A 20410-nucleotide genomic window follows, 5' to 3' on the forward strand; every position below is an offset into this window, starting at 1 on the left:
CTGAGTTAAGGCTGACGACGTTCTATAGCTGTATTATTTATTATATTTATCATTATTAATATTCTTATATACTTGGACGAAATATAAGTATGAAGTAATAAAATAAAACGAAGTTTCTGAGCAATGTCTACATATTATGTATAAAGTATTTTTTATTTTATCCCAACATTTGAAAAATATTTATTTTTTATATGTCTAGTGTATTAAATGAACAACCAATTGCGTCGGAAATTACTATGAAACCGTCGTCATGTCAGCAGCCAACTGGTTGGCAAGTCTGTGATAAGTAGTCAACGTAGCTTTGACTTGTATGTTTGTCTCTTTCCGACAGTTATATAATAAGGAAACGGGTGAGGGATGTCAAGTTGCGAGCCAAGTTCCGCATGCGGGAGGGGTGGCTATTGATTTTCATGGAGTTTGCGGCAGTCGCCCGAAGAACCGGTACCGAGCGCGAAAACACATCTTTACGCGCATCGCGACACGTAAAAACACCTTATCCTATAACTAATTCGAAAAAATACTATCCGTGCTCAAAATCTGGTGTTTATTGCCGGTCGCAAACGCTTTTTAGCGATCAAAGTGCAATTGTTTGCTGGGAACTTTAACTTCGTAAGTGTTAATCTTATAATACTTTTTTTTATTTACTACGGACACCATTTTAATGAGTTTTAACATTTTGAGTCCGGTTTTTATTAGGTTTTTTATTATTGACCGAATCGGATGATATAGCGCTGTTAATAAGGTGTTTTATGTGGGCATTCGACTTTTGTCATAGATATCAGCTGATCGACCCACCCCTAAGCAAATGTCAAGTGCGTCGTATCCCTTGAATTTACAAATACCGCATTGTACAAACAAATAGTAAATATATCATTTCTGCAGTGATAGGACAGATATAAAAATATATCAGCAGCTAAAGTAAAAAAAAATACTTACCAATTTATCCAACGGTATGGCAGCCCCTTTGTAGACCTTAGTTCTCACAGTATGGTATACGTTCATTTTTTTTTATACAAAACCCTAGCAAATAACTTTAAAAACCAGCACGAATAAAATACCCAAGTAAAGACTTCTTAGTTTATTTTTTTAATACTATTTGGGCAAGAGCAATGTATGGCCGGCTGCGGTTTATCTCAAGACTAACCGATATGGCTTGCAGGGTGACGTCATGGATCGTTAACATCACACTCTGGTGACGTCATACGTCCTTTTCCCAGCTCCTTGATCATAATGGGAGCGTGGAGATATTTTAATGGAAGCTGGGGGACAGATTAGTTTTCTATCTGTCCTTTTTTAGCCGCGTGGGATAGAGAGAGATAGGATATTTCTGGGGGATGATGATATTAAACGGAATCTAAACAGATAACGTTCCTTGATTTTTATAGGCACATTTCTTATTATTAAGTTACAAATGACCGCCTAGCGGCGTTTGCATCGAATGGTTAATGATAAAGGCAAGCTTAATAATGCATGCGTACTTTGAACGAATACAATAGTTTCCTAAAAACCTGTGGTTATCTCTTAGCTCCATAAAAGGTAAGCAATGACCTATACCAAATAGTTAATTAGGTCTTGGTTGTCATGTGGCAGATTGTTCAGCTATAGCTCGCCGATCCACCAAGCTTGAGTCTTATAGCTCGGTGATCCATATTACTCGGCAGAGCCATCCCATAAAATGGAGCAAGACTGTGTGAAGAATCGAATCTGAGCTTGATATAACCAAAGAAGCAGTTCCAGCATGATGTTCTTCTTCTCCCCAAGATTTATACCACGGACAGTCAATAACTATAAATACATTTGGTAAAATAGGAGAAGGACTAGAATATAAAAAAGAAGAAACGAAGAATGGACTACTTTTGGCAGTAAAAAAACCAAATTTTGTATAAATTTTGGTTCATACCCTGCAATCACCTTACAAGGATAACGATAATACCTTGTCAATGCACGTAATCAAAGCCTCGCACGTAATCAAAGCGTCGTGTTTAAGACTCAGCTGGAGAGGGAAAATAAAATTGGAGAAAACTGTACCCTGAGGGACACCTGCACTGGTTACCATTTGATCTGATGACAAGGACCTAGAGCAATTCAAAATGATCATCGACTAAGGTAATCTAATGTGCATTTGGGATCCCGAAAACAGAAGGCTGGGTTAAAAAGTTATCATGCCAGAGTCAGTCGAAAGGCTTTGATGCATCTGATGGTAGCCTATCAACGTTATTGATCAAAGGCTTCGTGCTCGAGGCTTTAACCTGAAATTCCGCCGAGAGTACATCAACCTGAGGCGTAGGTGTTAAGCCTCATATGCCTGTAATTACACAACATTCAAAAAATCTAGGACTTATAATTGACAGTAATTTAACTTGGTCAGCTCATATAAACCAGGTAAGTAAACGTATGCACTATGTCGTTCACTCATTGAGGAGGCTGCAGAATTTTCTTCCGCTTCATACCAAAATTATGTTGGCCCAATCTTTATTGCTTCCAATACTTGATTACGCCGACGTCTGCTATTTGGATGCCACTGAAGAGCTACTTGACAAACTTGAAAGACTTCAGAATTTGTGCATTCGCTTTATCTTCGGATTGCGCAAATTCGATCACGTTTCTGATTTTCGTCGTCAATTAAAGTGGCTGCCAATTCGTTTTCGCCGGAATGTGCATATTTTAACTGTCCTTTACAACATCCTATATAATTCTTCTTCTCCTGGATATTTGTGTGAGCGTATAAAGCTATGTCTTCCGCCTACGAGACCCTTGCGGTCTTGCGTGTCAAAAAATCCTCTTGATGTCCCTTCATATAATACTATTTTCTTCCAGAAATCTTTCTCCGTCCACGCTACACACCTTTGGAACTTACTACCAGAACATATTAGACACTGCCGATCGGTGCACTCTTTTAAACACAATGTAAAGGAGCATTATCTATCGTTGTCATAGTATATTTATCACTGTTTACTTATTATAGATATATATTTATATTTATATTATACTAGCTGTTGCCCGCGACTTCGTCTGCGTTTGATTTTGTTTTTAAAGTATTCAGTATCGCTAAGCTTTAAATGAGTATAGTAGTATATATATATAACATGTGACTGCCAATTAATTATAGACAAATAATTTGCAATAAAATAAAATTGTGACTATAATTAAAGATCTAAGCTATCCTATCTCTTTAGTTGGACCAGACCGCTCACGGTGAGCCAATTTAATTTTAAATCGGTTAAGTAGTTTAGGAGTTCATCGCGGACAAACATCGTGACAGGAGATTTATATATATTAAGATAAATATTTATTATATTATTTTTATGTATTTTGTATATATAGTATATTCGAATGTTATTGTATTAGTATGTAGAATTTTGTTATTATTTAGATATATTAAATATACTTAGTAGTTATGAAATATATTGTACCTTTATTTGACCTATACCACAATTAAATCATCTTACTCACATCCTGGGGTAGCTGGAAGAGATCTCTTATAGAGATAAGCTTTCCTTTGTACACTTCATGTATCTTATGTTCACAATCACAATTTATGGTACATAAATAATAAATAAAATAATAATAATAATAAATAAATAATAAATAACATTCCAATAATGCTGCTTAACGGAAGAAATAAGCATGGTGTTAGTACTAACCCGAAAGAGCTCTATCTACTACCACTAAAATACATTCAAATTACTATGTAAGAAAGGTAACAAGGCACAACAGAGAACAGCCTGAGAAGAGATGGCACTGGTCCGTTCTTTTTCTTACAATTTATAATGTATTTTAAATGAAAATAAGATGAAAAGTAAATTTTAAAATTGGATTAGTTACTAGGTACATATGATCTATTAGTCTAGGTACTATTATTCAGTAGGTAAATATGATCATCGGATCATTTCTATATCACTCTCTCCTATAAAGAAACTTACCCTAAAATGATGATGAATCTAAAATAATTCGTACTAAAAATGCTCTGCGTTTTAAACAAAACCGGAATACAATTCTAGGCGTTATTGTTGCTACCAGTATTTTAAAATCAATTGAAAACTAAAGATAAACTGAAACCGTCGCGCCGAAACGACAGCATCCGGAATTGAATCAAAAGTTTTAATGCGGTATTTTTAAGCTTTCAGGCTTCCACTGTCAAACAAAATAGTATTTCTGAATATTTCGATTAAATTCATTGTTTCTTTTTTAGTTTAGTTAATATGCGACCATATTATTAGGAAAAACTGGGACTTGTTTGTCTCAAAAAATTGTATTGCAACATCTAATTACTTAGAAACAGTTACAAAATTATAAACAAATTTATTAATAGTAACTAACGAGCTAAGATTGACCAAAATAGTACAGACCAACAGACAGAAACTATACAATGAAGTTTGTTTCCCATACATTTTCTGATAAAGGAATATTTTAGAAGTTTTCTTTTTGTAGACAAAACAAAATTAAGCAGGCAAATGGGAAAGGTGTATACAAAAGGTATTTTTGCTCAGAACCCGTAAACTTACCGCAGCGTTTGTATGTGGTCAATTTTGCCCCGTTCGTTCCGTTGCCTATATCCAAATTGCCCCACTCTCAGCTCTGCACCGCTTCGCTTGTCCAAACTTGCGTTGAAATCGCCCATCACAAAACTGTAGTAGGTTTTCGAGGCATGTATGGCTTTCGAAATATCCTCATACAATGCCTCTACTTCCTCGTCGGAGTGCGCCGTTGTGTGTGCGTAGACCTGTATAACCTTCAGGGAATACCGTTTGGTTATTTTGACTTTAACGTACGCTACCCTGCTCGACACGCTTTCGACTCGAACAATGTTGTTGACAAGGGATTTTTGGACCATGAATCCGACACCACCTTGGGACTGTTCGCCCTTCTGGTAGTAGAACAAGTTGCTGGATTTTAGGATTATCGTGTCCTCCACCTCTCGACGAACTGCAGATAAACCTATCATAGTACAGTGTAACTTGCTTACTGCTTCTTCTAGCTCAATTAACTTCTCATCGGTCCTCAACGTGCGTGCGTTATACATTGCCAAGTCGAGTTTGGCAGGGCAATCTTTTTTGGGGATTCTTGACACCCCTTGCCCCGCCGTTACCATAGCCGCTGCCAAACCCAAGATTAGCGGAGCTGCCGAGGACTAGGGGTTGTGTGGTTGTTGTCTGGAAAGATTTGCCCGATAATGACCACGCTGGGCAGGCGGGTTTGTCATCGCAGGGCTAGACTGATCGCACCGGCGTCGCTGCTGCCCGACACCGGTCTGTGCCATTTATTCAGTCTAGTCCATTCAAAGTGGTTATACCGCCACTTGTCGGTTGCCAGAGCATCGTCGGTTAGATGGCAGGGTGGACCACGGGCAGGTGAGGTTGGCATTTTGGGAGCCTGACTGGTACTAGACTTGATATACGCCGCGATTTTCGAAGTTCAAGCAGTACAAAATTACGTTAATATAGACGTGACCTGATAATTTTGATTTCAGCGTTTCACCGCGGATCGCTAGATTTTAATATTAGAAGGGCTCTGTTTGCAGAATTTTCTTTGGTTTGGTCTAGTCTGGTGGGAGGCTTCGGCCGTGGCTATCGACCACCTTACTGACAAAAAAACGCCCCGCCAAGCGATTTAGCCTTCCGCTACGATTTCGCGTACAAGCGATTAGGGGTGTGGGTTTAACATACCTAACTTTCATAGCATCAGTGGGATCACCATTTGCAAAATTAAATTTTTGTCCGAGTCCGAGTTTTATTTATTGAAAATATAAATCCCAAACTGAGCGGCTCGGTAGCACCCTCTGTCAGCTCTATTTAGAGATACACTACTTTCCCCGTTTAATAGGCTAGAAAAGGTATCTTAAATACCCACCCCCTGAAATAAGAAAATACGAAAACAGAACCAGACGCTGTCACTGAACGAGGCAGTGAAACAATGATGCCGATGAAACTATCACCGCATAACAAATTACTTAAAAACTTCCCAGTGTTTCAAGTCGGTTAGAAATCCGCATTGACTTTACAACTACATACAACTACACGTTATTTGTTTTCTGTTCTAAATGGGAGTTCAATTTGTAGTCGTTTGGCTTCATTCCCAAATTGGGGTAAACGTACCGAGCCAATCTCCGCGCAAATTCAGCAAATTCTCTACTTTTTTTGTTTCCCACCAAGTTAACCCTCTCTCTAGTGCGTAGTACATAAAATGTTAGCGGGCTAACCTGTTAGAGGTGTTATTTATTTATTTATAGTTTATGGGTACCAACGGGTTTACAGAAGTAAAGAATACGTAAAAATTTAATTTTGCAAATGGTGATCCCACTGATGCTATGAAAGTTACGTATGTTAAACCCACACCCCTAATCGCTTGTACGCGAAATCGTAGCGGAACGCTAAATCGCTTGGCGGGGCGTTTTTTTGTCAGTAAGGTGGTCGATAGCCACGGCCGAAGCCTCCCACCAGACTAGACCAAACCAAAGAAAATTCTGCAAACAGAGCCCTTCTAATATTAAAAACTTTCGTCAAAAGTCAAAGGTCATTCATATACCTTTGACTTTTGTTGCTACTTTTGGTTACCCCGGCGTTGGTACTTTATCACAGAGGATTATCCCGTAGCGGAACCATAAATACGCGTATGCGTAGTAGGCAGACAGACAAAACAATTTCGTAGTTTGCCTTGAGGACGCTAAGAGAATATAGGAATCGATAAAGTTTTATGCTTACGCTTTGCACGTTTCTCATTATTACAGTTTGGCGCAGTGGGCAGCAACCCTGCTTTCTGAGTCCAAGGCTGTGGGTTCGATTCCCGCAACTGTTAAAATGTTTGTGTGATGAGCATGAATATTTTTCAGTGTCTGTGTGTTTATCTGTATTTATGTATATTATTCATAAAAATATTCATCAGACATCTTAGTACCCATAACACAAGTTACGCTTACTTTGGGGCTAGATGGCGATGTGTGCATTGTCGTAGTATATTTATTTATTTAGTCTTCTTAAGGATCTTCAATGTTTTTGAAAAAAAATTATGGCCTATGCTACTTCGTGATAGTTTACCTTTCTTTTGGCGTAGAGATGGTTAAAATCGGTCCAGTACAGACAAAAAAAATCTTTCCTCTTTATAATATTGGAAATATGGAAAAATGTTTGTGTGATGAACATGAATGTTTTTCAGTGCTTATAAGTATTTATGTATTTAGTACATTATAAGTATTTATGAGTAATATATTTACAAAAAAAATATTCATCTGCTATCTTAGCTAGCTTAGATGGCGATGTGTGTATTGTCGTTGCATATTTATTTATTTATTTAGTTTTCTCAAGGATCTTCAATGTTTTTGAAAATGAATTATTGCGTAAATATAAGAGATGGTTAAAATCGGTCCAGTACTTTCGGAGCCTATTGGGTACAGGCAAAAATCCTCTTTATAATATTAGTATTAGTTTAGATTATACCATGAACCAACAACAGACTACTAAATCGAAACAGTATAATCACAAAGCTGTGACACACTCAATGTGATTAATTACAGCACGCCGCAGCAACTAGCTTAAGCCGGTTAAGACGCTAATAAATTGCTTTATCGATGTATTAGTGCCCCTAGAACATGAGTTCATAATATTGTGAATAAAGGTCATATTAAAACAAACTCCGGAACTCTAAACCGCTTGTTGCCACGTCTTTGTCAGTAGCCATACCGTTACCATTTGACAGCCGATTGGCGCAGTTTGCAGCGACCCTGCTTTCTGAGTCCAAGGCCGTGGGTTCGACTCCCACAACTGGAAAATGTTTGTGTGATGATCATGAATGTTTTTCAGTGTCTGGGTGTTTATATGTATATTCTAAGTATTTATGTATATTATTCATAAAAATATTCATCAGTCATCTTAGTACCCATAACACAAGCTTCGCTTACTTTGGGGCTAGGTGGCGATGTGTGTATTGTCGTAGTATATTTATTTATTTATTTATTTATTATACCAGAGAAAGTCTTTTTGTAATTAGATGAAATAGCAGATTTTTTAAATTCTTCATTGGTGCTATGCTGCTATTGGTCTTAGCTTGATGATATATAGCCTATAAAAGCATTCAAAGGGGCTATCCAAAACTGAAACAGCGGAACCTGATTGCTGACCGGACCAGTAGTTACTGAGATCATCGCGTTTAATTATTTATATATAATTGATGAACCAAGCAAATGACCCACCTGATGGTATGTGGAAAACCTTCGCCTACCTACAATCAGGCGAGTCATGTCCGTCAGTTATTATTACAAAAAAAATGGCCGATTATTATGAAAATTAAGCTTCATTTGATATACTCCGCTAAAAGCAGGAGAATCTGTATGGTGTAATTAATAATTTCTTCAATCTTTATACTCACAATGAATAATTGAAACAATCATTCATTGTAAAGTCAACATCTCCTGAGGATGCTCCGGTTGCTGAGCGAAACGTGCGTAGAGGATACATAACCGAAGATCTGTGCGGTGTGTAGTATAAAGATTGAAATAATTATAAATACAGATTCTCCTGCTTTTCGCGGAATGTAGCAAATTAAGCTTAATTTACATAATATATCATGGAATTCCGCAAAGTAACGCCTACTTCTTTCTAGGCAAAATAGCCGATTTTGGTGAGGGAAACTGTGCAGCAAATTTTTGGTCACAGTCAATGCAAAGCAATAATTTCAATCATTGGTCGAAGCTTGAGTATCATCTGAAACTAAATCCCTTTGGAACTAAATTCAATTCCAAATCAAATTACTTGTTTGTTTCGAGCAAACAGAGTAATGTTTAATTAACTTGTGTAAAGCTGTCTACCTTATATACCTATACGGTTACTTTCCTTGCGTGTTACAACGACGACCCAGTTCAATATACAGTATATCTTATAATCATCATCATTAAGATGGTGATAACAAAAAAAACACCCGGCTAAGTGTGTTGTGGGCTGTTTCTTAGACCAGTACGCGTTTGGAACCCTCGTAGCTTTAGTTTTAAGTTTTCGAATGTGGTTATCGCCATCATCTCACTACCGTGTAATTCTCAAGTGCGCATCAAAAGTGCCACTTATGGGCCTACTTAAATAAAGATATTTTTGACTTTGACTTTGACTTTGAACCCATTACCGCCCAACTACAGAGCACGGGTCTCCTCCCACAATGAGAAGGGGTTAAGGCCGTAAGCCATCACGCTGGTCCAGTGCGGATTGGTGGACCTCACACGCCTTTGAGGACATTATGGAGAACTCTCAGATATGCATGTTTCCTCACGATGTTTTCCGTAACCGTTGAAGCAGTTGATATTTTAATTGCTTAAAACGTACATTACTTAGAAAAGTTAGAGGTGCTTGCTGGGATTCGAACTCGCCCACCCGATAGTGAATTCGAAGTCCTAACCACTGGGCTATCACCGATTTCTTATAATTTGATTATATAGAAGAATTTATTTGTTTGTTTACTTGAACGCGATGATTTCAGGAACTGTTAGCCCAAGTATAAAAACTATTTCAGTGTTGGATTACCCATTTATCGAGGAAGGCTGTAAGCTAAACATCATCACGCTAAGGCAAGATCGCTAAAAAGCGATAAGGCCGCCTTTTGTATTCTGGTTCTATCTGTAGGTAAGAGTGAATAGGCATTTTCTAGGCAAGCGCGCCCCAACTTTGACCGCATCATTGCTTTTCATCAGGCATGATAGTTGACGCAAGTTTATCAAGTAGAAAAAAAAATGTATAATCTTTTATTCTTCTTTTTATTCTTAATTGAGACGGCCGAGTGACGCAGTGGGTAGCAACCCTGCTTTCTGAGTCCAACGTGGGTTCGATTCCCACAACTGGAAAATGTTTGTGTGATGAACATGGATGTTTTTCAGTGTCTGGGTGTTTATCTGTATATTGTAAGTATTTATGTGTATTATATTCATAGAAAAATATTCATCAGCTATCTTAGTAACCATAACACAAGCTACGCTTACTTTGGGGCTAGATAGCGATGTGTGTATTGTCGTAGTATATTTATTTATTTATTTATTTAATTAGAATAATTAGTTCATTTGAAGAGATTAGTAAGAATCTAATATACAAAAAAAGGTTTATGAACTCGTCATTTTCAACGGTCTGAAAAACAGACACTCGCGAAATTCGTGAAACATTTCCATTTTATATGAGATCTAGCACGTACTCGCATTTCTCTTTGAGGCGGGTATTTTCACGTTTATTTTTTTTATTTTTTGGAAGCTACACGAGGGTCGAGTGTGGTAGCATCAAAATAATATCCCAGCGAAAAGGGTACCTACGTAATCATTTCCGATTAATTCTATCAACACCAGATTATCGCCCGAATTTTATCTTATTTATTTGGAATACTTTATTGCACCCATATTTTTTTATGTTTGGTAATAGACAGACAAACACCGTTATAAGGCGCTAGATGGTAAGAACAGCGTGGGGTTTAGTCAGCACGTCATATTCTGCGCCGCAAAGGGCAAGGTGGGATCTTTGAGGAGTTTCCCACTAAATGACACACGCATGATGACTGTAGCAAAGAATCGCTAAAATATCGTATTTATCTAATGATATATGATTCATGTTCATCCATCCATGTGTGATGTCCACCAATCCGTACTAGGTCAGTGTGGTGGACTACGGCCTTAACCCCTTCTCATTATGGGAGGAGACTCGTAGTGGGCCGGTAATGGTTTGATATGATGATATGATTAATTTATTACGCCTACTGTATTTTTATTTATATTCTAAGTGAGTCAAAGTCAAAGTCAAAGTCGAAGTCAAAAATATCTTTATTCAAGTAGGCCCATAGGTGGCACTTTTGATGCGTACATAAGAATTACACGGTAGTGAGATGATGGCGATAACCACATTCGTAAACTTAAAACTAAACCTACGAGGGTTCCAAATGCGTCCCGGTCTAAGAAGAAGCCCACAACAAACTTAGCCGGGTGTTTTTTTTTTTTGTTATCACCATCTTACAATGTCATTTTAAATTATTAGAAGAGCAACCTGGTTAGAGCAATAATTTACACCCAAGCTTTTTTATCGTTTACGTAGTCCTTTATACTATAATAGGACTTTTCTTGAGATTGGTATGTATCTTCAATAAATGAACTGTAAAATCTAGCATTCCATCTAAGACTGTATCATCACATACCACAGATTGCAGTCCAGGGCGAACTTGTAGTGGTATAAAAAAAGAATAGTGCTTGCCTCATGAAAGAAGTTCGAGAACGTACGCTTCCAAGCACAGCACGGCTATCATGGACAGCAGACTTTTTATCTCCCGAGCAAAGGACAGATTTTCTTCCAAGGTTTTATCAACTCTTCGAGCATTGGCGCTAGTGTTGAAATAACATCCAAACACCACATTATATGCGTGTTAGAAACGAGGGTAAAATTCTTATAAATCCTGTTGCCATACTATGGCAGGTGGACAAGTAAATTTTATCCTTTTATCATGGGGCATAATCAGGGGATAAAATTACAATAAATAAGACAGTAAGACTATTTAAATAGGGAATATAAGTCCCTAATATAAGTCATATTAGGGCACATGAGCGAAGCCATTTCATGTCATGTCAAACTCGCTGTTGACGCACGTGGCATTGTGACAATGATGAAGATGATGAGTGTTGGTTATTCTTTCAATGGTGAAGATGATGAGTGTTGGTTATTCTTTCAATGGTGAAGATGATGAAATAGGTGATGATCTTTTTGGTCCACAGCAGCATCACATGCCCCAGCCGGGGAGGGCGTGAAGTCAGCCGCACCGCACCGAGCCGCACCGAGCCGCAAGGCTGCCACCAGATGATCGGCTCATTCTGGAACCTGTGCCGCGCGTGCCCTTCCATGCCTGTGGATAAGGTCAGTGGACATGCAGCTTTATGTAACTTATGCCCGTATTCACTTACGAACAAGGCAAATTCCCATATAAGTAACGCCTAATCTAAGGATCTTCCTAGGGATACATCAAACGTTCACCAATCACCTAAGAGCCTAGAAAAAGCTTCTCACCAAGAAACGCTTTTTTTCTATAGGCATCGCCTAAAATTTTGGGCATTCGATTAAGGCGATTTAGGTTACGTGAAATCGGTCATAATACCCGTGTTCACTGAATTAGTGATTTTATCCATAATGTGCAGCTGAATACAAGATACATTTAGCTTTTTTCCTGAATGACACGTTTTTTCTTTCTTTTGTAAAGAAATAAATATACTACGACAATCCACACATCGCCATCTAGCCCCAAAATAAGCGTAGCTTGTGTTATGGGTACTATGATGACTGTTGGAATATTTTAAGGAAAATTATACATAAATACTTATAATGTACGTTGATGGAACAGTCAGTCAGTCATCTTTGCCTTTTATACAATAATAATAATAAATATACTACCATCTAGCCCCAAAGTACGTAAGTAAGTGTTATGGGTACTAAGATGACTGATGAATTTTTATAAATAATATACATAAATACTTAGAATATACATATAAACACCCAGACACTGAAAAACATTCATGTTCATCACACAAAAATTTTCCAGTTGTGGGAATCGAACCCACGACCTTGGACTCAGAAAGCAGGGTCGCTGCCCACTGCGCCAATCGGCCTATAATATAATATTATATTAATGAATTATAAAAATATTAGCTTCTGCCCGCGACTTCGTCTGCGTGGGTCTAAAGCTTCGCTCGTTAACAATTTTTAATCCTACCACGGGGACTATTTGAGAGGTCGGTTTAGAAAGTACATGTCCTTTTTTCCTTTTTTCCCTTTGACGGCCGACTGGCGCAGTGGGCAGCGACCCTGCTTTCTGAGTCCAAGGCCGTGGGTTCGATTCCCACAACTGGAAAAATGTTTGTGTGATGAACATAAGTGTTTTTCAGTGTCTGGCTGTTTATATGTATATTATAAGTATTTATGTATATTATTCATAAAAACATTCATCAGTCATCTTAGTACCCATAACACAAGCTACGCTTACTTTGGGGCTAGATGGCGATGTGTGTGTTGTCGTAGTATATTTATTTATTTATTATTTATTTATTTTTCTAAGCATGCATACCAAATTTCAAAGCTGTCTGCCCGCGGCTTAGCTCGTAAACAATTTTCAATTTGCCCTCGGGAAATACTTGAGGAATAGGGTTAAGAGTCAGTTAGAATTGGTGATAGGTAAATGTATGCCAAGGAATATCTTTTAGACAGCCGGTTGGCGCAGTGGGCAGCGACCCTGTTTTCTGCGTGGCCGTGACAAAGGCCGTGGTTTCGATTCCCACTACTGGTAAAAATGTTTGTGCTATGAACATGAATGTTTTTCAGTGGGTGTTTATCTATTGGATATTGGATAGAAGCAGGCGTTACTTTGCGGAAATCCATAATATATTATGAAAATTAGGCTTAATTTGCTATACTTCGCGAACAGCAGGAGAATCTGTATGGTGTAATTTATAATTTCTTCAATCCTTATACTCCACACCAAACAGATCTTCGGCAATGTACCCTCTACGCACGATTCGCTTCGAAACCGAAGCATTCTCAGGAGATGTTGACTTTCCATAATTGTTAAGTCAAGTTTATCTGTATTTATGTGTATTATATTCATAAATATTCATCAGCTACCTTTGTATCCATAACACAAGCACGCTTACTTTGGGGCTAGATGGCGATGGGTATATTGTCGTAGTATATTTATTTATTTTACTAAGCCTTACGTTTCCTTGTTCATCTATAGTGAAAACGGGCATAACTAGCTTAGTGTTTGAACTTCCTAGCCTTCGCACTAGTCTGTAAAATGATGATAACGGACGGACAGTGTTAAAAAAGCTCCGAGGAACAAAGACGCGATCTCATGTAAGTCGCTATTGTTAAAAGTGTCATTGTTTCACCCAACCGCTATTGTATGGAGCGACGTACGAAAATTAAATTAAATACTGTTTCAATTCAAGCAACGCAATATGTGTCATGAACACATAACTGCTATGGCGCTTTTATTAAAAGTGTTATTTTTCATGCGTAAATATTTTGACTAGTTATCAAGTTTGACGTCGCAATTGTAGTGTGAGTATACTCACGGAAGATTCGGAAACCACATCAATGGCGATTCCAAGCACAGCACGGCTATCATGGACAGCACGGCTAGCACAGACAGGAGATAAAAATTATATCCCCCGATTGTATACCCTGACAAGGGATATAATTCACGTGTAAATTTTATCCTTTGTCATGGGATATAATTCGGGGATATAATTATAATAAATAAGACAATAACACAAACGCCGGTTTTACTTAGAATATAAATTAGAATATCTAGACAAAAAACTATAAATTTTTCCGATATTACGCGAATCTATCCACAAACCTGATAATAATATAATGTAGTCAAAGAACGAGACAGTACCTGGGTTTTCTTAGTACACTTCAAACTCTCGACTGCAATATCACCTTGGCACGGCCAAAGGCAACCTTTTGTCTGGTGGGAGACTTTGGCCGTGACTAGTTACCACCCTTTTTTTTTTTTTTTTTTTTTCTTGTCGTGGTGGAAAAGCTTTATGGCTACCTCTGTCCTTTTGGGCAGGACAGAGGTTATGTGGGACTCGTTTACCCGAACTAAAAACCACCACGGCATGTCCCTCTCGTTGGATTTATTGGACGTCCGGGGAACCCGTTGTACTCTTCCCAGGACTAGTTACTACCCTACCGACACAGACTTGCCGCTAAGCGATTTAGCGTCCCGGTGCGATGGCGTGTGGAAACCGATTAGGAGTATGACTACCATACTCCCTAACAGGTTAGCCCGCTACCATCTTAGACATCATCACTTGCCACCAGGTGAGATTGCAGTCAAGGGATAACTTGTAGCGGAATAAAAAAAAACACATTGCTTACCACTGCGCCAAGAGGCAAGGGCCTGATCCGTCAAGTTGTACGTTGTTGATGGAACAGTCAGTCAGTCACCTTTGCCTTTTATATAATAATAATAATAAATATACTACCATCTAGCCCCAAAGTACGTAAGTGTTATGGGTACTAAGATGACTGATGAATTTTTATAAATAATATACATAAATACTTAGAATATACATATAAACACCCAGACACTGAAAAACATTCATGCTCATCGCACAAACATTTTCCAATTTGCGCCAATCGGCCGTCATATACATAGATAATTGGCTGTGTTTGAACTCTGACTGAAAGCGTGTCGCTATTTTATTATATGACGATTGCACGTCTGATATCCCACTTTGACTCACTATGAAAAACCGCAGTTGAGTTTCAAGCGGCGGTGCTTTGTTCGCCCGACGTGTACTGCTCAAAGCGTTGATTGCGAATCTGTAATCTGTTGATTCTTGTCACAGTTTCGCTCTTTTCGACGCATTGAATCTTGGTTGAATTGATAGTCACATTTGCAGTTAGGAAGAGTTCTAGAATATTCTATAGACTTAAATAAATGGAAGCATTTTGTCGACCTCCCTGACTCATTCTAATGAATGGGAAATAGAACAGTTTGTTTAAAAGCAAAATTTACACATTTTGTGTATTACAGAGCACTGGCTAACTAAATCGCAATTGGCAGTAAATATAAATATCTCTATTTTGTCAAGTGTGTTTTGACAAAATGGAGTTATGGTGGATCCTTAATTTTTGTGCGCAAAAATTTTAACTGTGAAGAACGAAACGACATAGTAAGTCTTTCTGTTGAACGCACTGTGGAATTATCTTGTGTGGAGCTGGAGCGGTTTAATATAGTGTGTGTATACCGTCCCCCCTTGTGTATGTCTACAAAAAATATATATATAGTATGTTGATATTTAAGTAGATATAAGGTTGGTTAACTTATTTAAATGCTTCAATTTCAATCATGTTTTTAGGGAACCTACTAGAATAAAGACAAAAAGCAACTTATTTAGATAATATATTTTCCAACTGCGGTATCATAGATAAATCAATATTGAACAACTTAAGGTCAGATCATTACGGCCAACTAATTACTGTTTTGGACAATACAAATAAAATAAAACAAGTCGTAAAGTGCTGCCAGATAACTACTCGTAAAAGCAAATTGACGCGTTTCAAAGGTGAAATATCTGCCAAAATCCGTGTCCTATCCTTTGACAACTGTCATCCTGACAACCTTTATGGTACGCTTTCCAGAACAATAGAAAACGAATTCAATAATATATTCAAATTTAAATTCATGGATTTTAGTAAAAACTTCAAGTTTAGTGATTGGACTACTGTAGGTATTAACAAAAGTAGGGAATCCCACTTCAACTTCGAACTTCGAACACGTAAAAACTTATTCAAAAATATCGGGTGCCATACCATTTTGTTCGATAACTTTTTGCCATCTTGTAGGTCAAGTAGAGTACCGCGACAAGTAGTTTTGGTAGCCCTCTCGTGATATTAACCTGACAGCGCCTAAAGAAGAGAGGTTTAAGCGTTTTCAATCTGGAAATTTTGATGTCAAAGATGCACCTCGCTCTGGTCGCCCTATTACGGATTGGAGCTGTTACGACCAGGCAGGACCATCCATTCTTAACTCTACTGCGAACAACTGATTAGATTAAAGCAAGAAGTTGAGAGAAAGCAGCCGGAATTAATCAACAAAAGGGGTGTGGTTTTTCATCGTGATAACGCTAGACCTCAAACATCTTTATATTACACTCAGCAAAAATTAAGAGAGTTTGGCTGGGAGGTGTTAATGCATCCGCCGTATAGTCCTGACCTTGCACCTTCAGATTTCCACCTGTTTCGGTCTCTTCAGAATTCTTTAGGCAGTGTCAGGTTAACATCACGAGAGGACTACCAAAACTACTTGTCGCGGTTTTTTTGATCAGAAGCCCCAAAATTTTTATAACAATGGGATTATGTCCCTACCTACAAGATGGAAAAAAGTTATCGAACAAAATGGTATCTACATACTGTAGTATATACACCATACTACATAATGGTATTTACATTTAGTAAATAAACTATGTTAAAAAATGTTTTGAATTTTCTTAAAGAAACTTTTTCTCCGAACTAATATAACTGCCATAACCGCTACCATCTTAGGTTAACCCGCTACCATCTTAGACTGCAACTGCTTGACTGCATTCACCCTTACCAGAGAGATTTCAGTCCCCTAACTTGTAAGGGAATAAAAAAATATAACATGGCTCTCAAATCATCAACATTTCTTGAAATTTATATGAGTACACGAGAAAACCTAATTATTTAACAAACGTATCAAATATTCAATAAATAAGACAAAAAGGCTGTTTTTGAACTCTTGCCTTTGATTGAAAGCGTGTCGTAATTGAATGCAGCGTGTCTGATTTCCACTCAATTTGAAAGCCAATACTCAATTTCAAGCAGCAGTGTTGCTTTATTCGCTCGGTGTGTACTGCACAAAGCTCGCAGCGTTGAATTCTTGAGACGATCTGTTTCTTCTTATCACAGTTTCGCTATTTATTGATGCATCGAAGTTGTAAGTATGGCGTCATTTCCAGTTAGAAAGAGTTCTATAATATTCTAAAAACTTCAATAAGTTTCTGCGTATTTGATGAGCATGCAAGGATAACTTTTTTTTTTACAAAAGCATTAGATATTCTATACATAAAACAAAAGAAGTTTTTATTTGAATTCTGGCTGTGGCGTGCAGCGTAACTGATTTCCACTCATTTCATTGGCCAATGCTCAATTTTTAGTTAGCGTTATTCGCCCGCTGTGTACTGCTCAGAAATCACGGCATTTATTGTGAACGTAATTATATTTGGTTAATTTTTGTCACTATCTACCTCCTTTTGAAGCATTGAAACCGTAATAGTTTATTTCTGACTTTTAGAATATTCTGAAAACTTGAATAAGTCTGACTTGGCTCTCGCAATCATCAATTTTACTGCCATATTGTATAAGCACAACAGAAAAATTTGAATATTTACAAAGCATCAGATATTCAATACATACAACAAAAGAAGTTTCTATTTGAATTCTCACTATGGCGTGCCGCTATTGAATGCAGCGTGACTGATTTCCACTCACTTTCAAAGGCCAATGCTCAATTTCAAGCGGCGTGCTCGCTTTTTTCGCCCGCTGTGTACTGCTCAATCAAAGGCAAGAGTTCAAAGCATTGGTTTTTCGTATTTATTGAATACTAGCTGTCCCGGCGAACTTCGTACTGCGGATATATATTTTTTTTAACGTTATATTTTAATACTTATTATCCCATTCCGGTCTAAGAAGAATCCAAAAAATCAAATATCATAAAATTTGGTCCAGCCGTTCTTGAGTTATAAATGGTGTAACTAACAACTTTCTTTTATATATATAGATATATCTATAGATTTAATACGCTTGTAAATTGTTGATGTTGGAAAAGAGCAACTGCTGAGTTTCTTGCCGGCTTCTTCTCGGTGGAATCCGCCTTCCGAACTGGTGGTAGAGTCACTACAAACAGGCAGACTTGACGTTTCAAAAGTGCTGAATTTACAATTCGAATTTTGAAACATTTAGGTTTTCTCGTGTAATACCCAAAAGAGTATACTCATATGATTCAAAACTCAACCCAACAACTAAAAAAAAACTCCCACCAGACAAGACAAGCGTTTGGCAATTTTCGTCACTCTTTTGTAACAGGAATTAGTTCGTGTTTAATATCTTATCATCATCATCAAAGCTTATAACAATCCACTGCTGGACTAAAGGTCCAACGAAAAGAGTTTGTCAATAATAACCACGCTGGGCAGACGGGTTAGTGATCTCTGTAGATAATATATTACGGTATTTAACTCATAAAATATTACAAATCATGCATTCTAGTTACTTGCATGTGCATTCTACTAACTGATAATTCCTAAAACAAAGTTCCTTACTATTCAAAAAAAACCTTAACAGTCAAACACAGAATTAATAACATACAGAATCCGTGTACGCGGCCAATATTGAAGCATCAAAAACCACTCCACTTTAGTAGTGTTTCTCGAACAGGCGGTTAGACAATTCACTCATTTAGCAGTTGACAGTAATTATTTTACATCTAATGTTCTAAACGTTTACCGTAAAATTAGGGAAATGGGAAAAGTTTGTGAGCTAGCAACATTCCGCGGCTGTGAACTGCTCAAAAATCTCCACTTTGATAGTGAATATATTGTAAATCGGTTAATTTTTGTCACTATCTACCTCTTTTTGGAAGCATTGAAACCGTAATAGTGTCTTTCTTGCAGTTACAACATTCTAAAAACTTAAATAAGTTTGACTTGGCTATCGCAATCATCAATTTTACTGCCATATTGTATAAGCACACCGGAACAATTTGAATATTTACGAAGCATCAGATATTCAATACATACAAGAAAAGAAGTTTCTATTTGAATTCTGACTGTGGCGTGCCGCTATTGAATGCACTGAGACGTGTTCGTATGCAATAACGAATGAGGATTCTGTATGTTTTTAATTCTGAGCAGTCAAAGCCCCGATTGAGAGCATTATCTACAATGTTAAAATACTTACCCTTTTTCAGTATTGTGATTGTAGGTCAATGGTGAAATATTATGTTTAAAGCACATTTCTATAATGCACTATAATATATAACACAATAATTCAGAGCTACACGACAAAGTCTATTCTGAATTTGTGAAAGATATAAGCACGTTCTTTTAGTAACTATGCGCTTTTAACGGACTGTGATTTTGAACTTTTCAACAATTCTGTAAAATGTGGAAATATTTCTTTCAAACGAATGAATGACTATGAAATTTCATTTTAGTATTTCGTTGAATATTATCTCGTCTGTGATATTTGTGATTTTCAGTATGCCCTCAAAAAGGTCTCATATAGGTCAAATTTACTTGGTTAAGTTTTATTCGTAACTACCTTCTATCACAGGTTAAGGATAGTAAATTTTTTAAGAGTATTATGAAAATTAAGCTTGATTTGCTATACTCCGCGAACAACAGGAGAATCTGTATGGTGTAATTTATAATTTCTTCAATCCTTATACTCCACACCAAACAGATCTTCGGCAATGTACCCCTCTGCGCGAGTTTCGCTCCGAAACCGGAGCATCCTCAGGAGATGTTGACTTTACAATGAATAATTGTTAAGAGTATGAACCGTTTTGACGTGACAACGTCTTATAATTCGATGGAGCCGGCTGCACGCACGAAAAAACATGACGTATGCGGCGTTACCTCGCTCTGAGGCGTTCCATTCAAGGCTTGAAGTGCAAGCGAGAGCGCGGAACGAGCGACAAAGAGGCACAGTCGGCCTCCGCGTTCGACATCTGTCTCTCTCCTACTTGAGTGAGCGATGCGTCCGCGTGGACAGCTTATATACAATAATACATTTACATGTTTATATTGTGCATGTTTATAGTTTATATTAATGATAAACGACCTGCCACAGGTGATCCAGGATTGTAAGTGTTGGCTTTTCGC

At 37.6% G+C, this 20410-nt stretch overlaps 1 protein-coding gene across 2 annotated transcripts in view; it reads left to right on the forward strand.

Moving 5' to 3' along the window:
• Window positions 1-444: 444 nt before the first annotated feature.
• Window positions 445-20410, forward strand: part of LOC120634605 — a 111951-nt gene continuing 91985 nt past the window's right edge. For both annotated transcript variants that reach the window (XM_039905334.1, XM_039905333.1), the window contains exons 1-2: window positions 445-609; window positions 11717-11855. In XM_039905334.1, the coding sequence (XP_039761268.1) occupies window positions 11799-11855 (57 nt within the window). In that variant the 5' untranslated portion in view covers window positions 445-609; window positions 11717-11798. The remainder of the gene's footprint in view (window positions 610-11716; window positions 11856-20410) is intronic.

This window comes from Pararge aegeria, chromosome 24, assembly GCF_905163445.1.
Source record: "Pararge aegeria chromosome 24, ilParAegt1.1, whole genome shotgun sequence".
Classification (NCBI taxonomy): domain Eukaryota; kingdom Metazoa; phylum Arthropoda; class Insecta; order Lepidoptera; family Nymphalidae; genus Pararge; species Pararge aegeria.